The following is a 7712-nucleotide window of genomic DNA, read 5'->3' on the forward strand; positions in this document are numbered from 1 at the left end:
GGTATTTTAATGCAAAATCGTTTCGATGCTTTTACGATGCAATTATGAAAACTTGTTTTTTTAGCCAAAACGATGCTTTTTTGATGCAATTTTAATGTTCTTGCGATGCAATCATGAAACTTGATTTTTGGCCAAAATGATACAATTTCGAGCAAAATCGATGCAATTTCGATGTAAAATCGATGGTGTTTCGATGCTTTTGCAATGCAATCATGAAAACTTGTTTTTTTTTAACCAAAACGATGCTTTTTCGATGCAAATTCAATGATGTTTCGATGTAATCATGAAAACTATTTTTGGCCAAAACGATGATTTTTCAATGCAATTTGGATGCTTTGTACTAAACTTTGACGAAATCTTTGGAAGTTCATATTTTTTCACTCAAATGTATGTTTCAGATTATTTTGTTCTTAAATTTTGGTGTTTTTTTTAGATCTACAAGATTAGAATGAGAGAGAGTGAAAGAGTGAGAGAATGAGAAACGAGAGAAAAGAGAGTTTAGATTAAGAGAGAAAATAAGTATTTGAATATTATAAATATTTTTATCCAAAATATTAAAATTATCATATATATATATATTTAAGCTAGTATGTTATGTTCGCATAATAAAAAATTTCAAACAAATATCCTGCCTATGAAATTCCCTTAATAATATTTCTGAGGTCCCCGTTGAAGCACGAAGCCATAACATAAAGTGAAACACGTGGCCAATCCTACACTATCGCGGACTCTACTGCTGACCGTTGTTTCTTCGAATAATACTGTTAACCGTTTTTATCAAAGTACAAAACTACCCTGTTAATTAAGGATGCAAACTAATTATGTTTTTTGATTTTCTAATTCATTTTTAAAAACAAAAGTTTTGTCAACTCATCAGAAGTTTATTCCTCCAGGAACAATAGCAAATTCAGGAAAAAGAATGAGAAGGGTAAAATTGTAATTTGTGTTCTTCACTTCGTCTTCCTCTACCTGCCTCACATTTTCTTCCATAGGTTTAGCTCCGATATACACAGAAATATGCACCTCCTTCCTTCTTCAAACCCTAATTTTACTCTCTTCTTCACCTCTCAAAACCCTACAAACCTCTCCAAATGTACACTCCATATCCCGCGCTGCTCTTCCAGAGATTCCTCCTCCGCACCAGTCATCGACCACGCCTCCGCGCTTCCCTACTCTGACTCCAATTCTTATGCTGCCGCAGCCGTTGTCTCGACCAAGGAAATAGCTTCGAAGAGCCCCCCCGACTCCTTGCCGGACGGAATGCTCGTGGTTCGACGGCCGGCGATGGAGGCTTCAGTAGGAGACAATGCGGCGGCGATTGACGAGGGACTTGCAAAGTTCGCAAAGAAGATGCCGATTTTTGAGCCCCGTGAGCGGATTGAATCTGGCCCCTTGCAGGCGAAGCCTCTGCCGGTGAATTTGGACTTGGCTTTGTATAAGGCCAAGGTTTTAAACAGGGGTTACAGATTTGCGGAAGCTGAGGAAATTCTTCAGAAGGTTTAATCTTCTGTAACCACATGTTCCGTATATTAAATGTGTTCGTTTATTTGTAAGTTGTTTTTGGAATTTGATGATGGAGAATGAGTGTTTTGTGTGGTTCTTGCTGGGAAGAACAGTGTATAAGCTATTGGCCAGAAGATGGGCGAGCTTATGTGGTTTTGGGGAAAACTTTAAGCAAGCAATCAAAGACTGCGGAAGCTCGAGCTGTTTATGAGAAAGGTTGCCAAGCTACTCAGGGGGAGAATCCCTTTATCTGGCAGGTTCGTTGAAAATTGTTGCTATGTTTTCTAAGAAAAAAAAAAGCTTACTAAAATGAGAAGTGGTGTGTACTCTCTTTGATCAATTGATAATGAAGAAAATCAAGCATAATTTGATCGAATTGTTGTTGTAGTCTCTTTCGAATTTTGGGCTTTACTAGTCTAGAATTTCACTGATGAACAATTCAGTTGAGGGAAGTTTATGTAATGGGAAGAAGCATTTTTGTTTGGTGTTATTATTTCATTTATTTCTTAGGTTCCATTTGACAATGTCGTTGTCATCTCCAACAGTGTTGGGCTGTTTTAGAAAAAAGTGTGGGAAATATAAGGAGGGCACGGGAATTATTTGATGCTGCCACTGTTGCTGACAAGAGACATACTGCTGCCTGGCATGGTTGGGCAGTTCTTGAGCTGAAACAGGGGAATATCAGGAAGGCAAGGAGCCTTCTCGCTAAAGCTCTCAAATTTTGTGGAGGAAATGAGTACATATACCAAACGCTGGCATTGCTGGAAGCTAAGGCGAATCGCTTTGAGCAGGCTCGATATCTGTTCAAGCAGGCCACCAAGTGTAATCCCAAAAGCTGTGCTAGTTGGCTGGTAAGTATTGTTTTCTGCATGCATTCTTTTCTTGGTTAAAGTAACTTTCTCAATGACTTATTAATATTATTTATTTTTCGGATGCTTCTGAGATAGGCATGGGCACAAATGGAGAGTCAGCAGGAAAATAATCGAGTTGCTAGACGACTCTTTGAGGTGAATATTTCTCGTCTCCAGATTATAGCATTACCATGACTTCCATTTTCATTCTTGCTAGAATTTGAAGCTAGTAAACGGCCTAAGGATCATGTTGGAACATTGAAACTAGAGTTTTTATGAAGATGTTTCAGTTACTAAAATGTAGCACTATCTCTGTCTTTCAATATTACTTATTTAAAATGCTATAGAAAATTATCAAGTTTTGCAATCAATTAAATAACTTTCTTCTTTCACAATATAGAAAGCTATTCAGGCAAGCCCCAAGAATAGATTTGCATGGCATGTGTGGGGAGTTTTTGAAGCCAGTGTTGGAAATGTTGACAAGGGAAGAAAGCTTTTAAAGATAGGTCATGCACTTAATCCAAGGGATCCTGTTCTACTTCAGTCTCTAGCTTTGTTGGAATATAAACACTCAACTGCAAATCTTTCTCGGGTGTTGTTTAGAAGAGCATCTGAATTAGACCCAAGTCACCAACCAGTATGGATGGTAAGAATCTCATATTGCAAACACTTACTCATCAAATTTATTATAACAACGCCAAGTTGTGCACTTATGTTTGAGAATTATGAAGTTACTGGAGCTGTGTATGTTATGCATATTACATATGAATTAGGAATAATCTGTATGATTGAGAAAATGTGATATTTTTTTTAGGCATGGGGATGGATGGAGTGGAAAGAAGGAAATATAACCACAGCTAGGGAATTATACCAAAAGGCACTGTCAATTGACTCGACCAGTGATACTGCTGCACGATGCCTACAGGTAACTACCATATAATTTAGTGAATTTTTTTTTTTCGGAATGTAGTTGAAATATGGGAAGAGATCGGTTTGAACCAATATTCTTACTTGTTGGTATAGGCTTGGGGAGTCCTAGAACAAAGAATTGGCAACCTATCTGCAGCACGTAGATTATTTAGATCATCTCTAAACATAAATTCTCAGAGTTTCGTCACATGGATGACTTGGGCAGCATTTGAGGAGGATCTTGGAAATTCTGTTCGTGCTGAGGAAATCCGCAATCTCTATTTCCAGCAGGTGAACAAGCACTACAAATTACTCTTATCTTTATGCAAAGAATTGTTTAGTATAATCGTAAGTAAAATAGATTTACTCTTACCTATTTTGGTTGCCGCAGCGTACTGAAGTTGTCGATGATGCTTCATGGGTTATGGGATTCCTAGATATCATAGACCCAGCAATTGATAGTGTAAAGAGACTCTTAAAATTAGACCAAAACCCATCTAGTGCACCCCAGGATTCCTTGAGAAGAATGGCTGTGATTGATGATAATTACACTAATGAAGACTCAATCGGTGTTTACTCTAATGGCGACGACAAGGAAAGTGACAGTGGCTTTGATGTGGATGCTTTTATCTCTGAAAGATTGTATTTAGACCCAAATAAGCTGGATTTTCTGTTGGAAACGACAAGAATGAACTTCGCAAAAAGATCAAGAGGTAAATTTTCAGTCTTTTCCTAACTCCTAGAGGAGAGCCTTGTCAACACAACAGATTATGAAGCTTCAAGACGGGTCAACAGTGAAATACTTACTAATTTGAACGATTCCCCAATCGATCCTCCTCAATCGAAATCCTTGAAAATCAAAATGTATTATTGCCCGTTAATTTGTAGAGCATGAAAGCAGCTTTGAACCCGATTAGTTATCAGTTAACAGTCATATGTAAGGGACCTTGACTGGTATAAATTTACAATAATTTACAATTTTTCAAATCTGTAATTAATTCAACAGATCTATTCTTATGTAATTGATGCCCTTCAAGCCAAATCCTTCATTAATAGCCCAAGAGTGTATCGATGTTTTATGAATCCATCACGTACTTTTTGTGGCAACATAAAACAACATATTTACATAGAATAATAAACATATTATGAAAGAAAATGTTATTTGGCTTCAATTTAATGTAGAAATTTCCCGATCTTTATCAATATTGCGTAAAGCGGTATATGTATAATCCTATTATACCTTTTTAAATAAATTTGACATCACAAGAACAATACAAGGATATATATAAAAAATATTAAAAAATGTCACAATTTTCCACCCAAAGTACATTATAAAGTAGATCTTGGTAGCCAAATGCTGAAAACCCCCATTATACATTGTCTAAAGAAAAGTAAACCCTTCCACCATATCACTCACCTCGTCAACAACATCCGTGGTACTCTTAATTTCATTATGTTGATTATTAATACCATCATCAACAACAGGGCAAATGGCGTCATTAACGATCAATGCCGTCTCATAATTGTCATTATCGATACGGTTTTGATGATGTTGATGGTCATATTCTGATACAGTAAGAGTAACAGTACAGTTGTTAGTTGGTGCTATTTCTCCATCATTTTTCATCACACCATCAATTATAGGATCATCTGTGATCTTTTCATCATTATCATGAACATCGAAAACATTACTGTTATCCGCAATACTGATCATTAAAGTTATCACCTCAGTACTACCTGCAGTCATTTGATGAGTATGATCATGATCATCAGACATTGTACTAGTACCGGTAGTAGTAGTGGTAGTAATATTACTCCTCGTCGTTTCATCATCAGCAATATCAGTATCCCCTCTTTCATGATCATGATCATCATATGTAACAGAGCTATTGCTGGGGCCGATCATCGGTACGTAAGGTGTCTTTTCATCGGCAGTAGTACTCGCTGTCCTTATATGGTGGTGATTATGATCAGCAAGAGAGAACTTGAAAGTGAAAGAGTATTCTAGTGGGAACTTCTTGTTGCCCTGGATAACACTGCCTCTCTTGTTGTGGTAGCCAGGATAGTGTTCTTTGTAAAACGACACTTTTTCTTTGAGAATCAGCCCTGCGTTTTGGGCTAGCTTCTCCAGCTCCCATTTGTTGTAAGGTTCGTCACCCCTGTGAGCAACGTGGATCTCCCCACCTTCGTTCATCAATTTGCAGGCACTTCTAAAGAAACCTCTAACCAAATTCTTATGCCTCCTATTCAATATCAAATAACAAAGATCATATAATATACATATATTTATATATATCCTAGAACAACAAAAGTTCAATAAACTTTTAGATGAAGTTAGAGTGCTATAATTATATACAGGTACGTAACTTACTCAATAAGAATGTCATCTCTCTCACATAGCCAAGAGACATGACCAGAATGAGGAAAGTTAAAGACAATGACATCAAATTTCATGTCTTTAAGGGTGGGATGTCGGTTCATGTCATGCACATCCACTTCATGCAAAACCAAACAATATCTTTCCTCCAACTCATCCAAATGACATTGACAACTCCAATGCTTTCTCAATAACACATCTACAATCAAACATCCATACAAATTAAAGGATTAAAATTAATACATTACACAACACGTAATGATATATGTTATAGTATTATCGATAATCATGCGTATCAAATTCAATTTGCATATACATAAAATGCGTATATAGGGGGCTATAAATATTTGTACGTGCCTAGAGAATCCAAAGAAGTGGCGACCATATTTTTGGCGGAGCGAAATGCTTTAGCTAAAGAAGCAGAAAAGGAAAAGTCACCTTCTCCAACGAGCAGTATCTGCTGAGAACTCCTATACTCTCCTATCCGTCTCTCCCTATTACTGATAATCATTCTTATTTTCTTACCTACCTACAAATAATTAAAGTAAAATATAATTTTTCCTTCATGTACTGTGGGTTGAGTAGTAGTACTGGTGGAAAAGGATCATGGTTATTTATATTGGGTTTCATCCATTCCATTGTATACTGACACTATTTTAAATTAAATGCTAATTAATTTTCGATTTTGAAACGGCAAAAGGTAGAGATCGATGGTGATAAAATGGAAGACACAGAGTCATGAGTTGAACGATCATGCTTCTTATCAGGTGGAAGTATTATTGAAGCGCATGCGCATGTATTTTCACCATTTACGATAATTATTAGTATAATTTTAATTTAATTTATATGGACTATAAATCGTTTTTTAGTGTCCTTTCTTTCAAAATAATTTAATTGACCATGTGTTTTTCACGAATACAAGTCGGTTTGTCAAATGACAATTCGAACTCTATATTTTACAAAATTGATCAAAATAGTACCGTAGACTCGATTTTGACCAAAATATTTTCAATTATAAGATCAATTCTTGGGTCGTTAGCGATGCGATGAGTTCAGAGAATTCAGAAAAAATGGTCGAAGAGCTAAAAATGAAACATTATATTTGAATTTTTCTTTATGCCAAAATTGGGTACAAAAGTACTATTTTGATCATTTTTTTTAAAATATATGGTCTGAATTTTCATTTAACAAAACACATAGGTGGATAGTGTGTTTAGAAAAAAGACATGGGCCAAACTGATGTTTTTCATTTAATTTATTTATTAAATATTTTTGCTAGTTAGTATTTTACTCATTTGACTACTACAAGTGAGATGTAATATAAGGTATAATAATTCAAGTTACTCAAATTTACCACTATTTGCTTAGTCTAGTGGTGGCCCAAAGTTATCTTCACAAAATGGTCAATTGTAGTGTAGATTGGCGGTCGTGTCCACGAGAAAATGTCTAAAATAAGCACAAAAAGTTGCAAACAAATAGATTAGAGATAAATGAAGAGAAACAAAAGAGAAGGAATGATGATTTTTGTGATGAATTAATAAAGATTAAAAAAATAAGAAAAGAAAATAAATAATAAAAAGTGGTAAGTGTCAAGAATCCCTTATACTACAGGAAAATAGGTCTACAGAATTGAATTTTTTCATTGTTGTGGATCAAGTAGTCGTTGCCATAACGGTTTTGCTGTAGGTCCATATGTGTAGCGACGTACAACAACGACAAAACGCAGTCATCGCAGTAGGGTTTTTCTACAGCGACGATATGTTGGTCGCTATAGGAAATCTTTTTTTTTTGTTGAATTGGGATATTGCGACGACATGTCGTCGCTGTAGGTGGTTGCAAATTTTGAAAAATTGAATTTCAAAAACTCCTACAATGACCACGGTTGGAAAACACAATCAGAGTTCACATCGAAAATGGCGTGGTGGGCCCAGTTTGTAAACACAAAATTTTTGAATCTTTCATATAAACAATTTATATGTTTAAGAAAACATCCAGACAGAAACATTAATATACAATATTATTAATCATGCAACATATATATAAATATTCACATACTTATATATATCATATGC

At 35.6% G+C, this 7712-nt stretch overlaps 1 protein-coding gene across 1 annotated transcript; it reads left to right on the top strand.

Annotated features, from left to right (window-relative positions):
* The first annotated feature begins 871 nt into the window (after positions 1–871).
* On the top strand, positions 872–4324 carry LOC133818322 (protein high chlorophyll fluorescent 107). Its single transcript, XM_062251109.1, has 8 exons — positions 872–1497; positions 1617–1760; positions 2049–2354; positions 2451–2510; positions 2755–3000; positions 3169–3279; positions 3378–3554; positions 3655–4324. The coding sequence occupies exons 1-8, from the start codon at positions 1018–1020 to the stop codon at positions 3997–3999; spliced, it is 1869 nt and encodes a 622-aa protein (XP_062107093.1). The 5' UTR covers positions 872–1017; the 3' UTR covers positions 4000–4324.
* The last annotated feature ends 3388 nt before the right edge of the window (positions 4325–7712 follow it).

Source organism: Humulus lupulus, chromosome 2, assembly GCF_963169125.1.
Source record: "Humulus lupulus chromosome 2, drHumLupu1.1, whole genome shotgun sequence".
NCBI lineage: Eukaryota > Viridiplantae > Streptophyta > Magnoliopsida > Rosales > Cannabaceae > Humulus > Humulus lupulus.

Excerpts from the sequence above, each read along its gene's own strand:
- LOC133818322 (XM_062251109.1), top strand. The coding sequence starts at position 1,018 with ATGCACCTCCTTCCTTCTTCAAACCCTAATTTTACTCTCTTCTTCACC. Across the intron at positions 1,498-1,616 it reads CTGAGGAAATTCTTCAGAAG|TGTATAAGCTATTGGCCAGA; the intron begins GTTTAATCTTCT and ends TGGGAAGAACAG. Across the intron at positions 3,555-3,654 it reads GCAATCTCTATTTCCAGCAG|CGTACTGAAGTTGTCGATGA; the intron begins GTGAACAAGCAC and ends TGGTTGCCGCAG.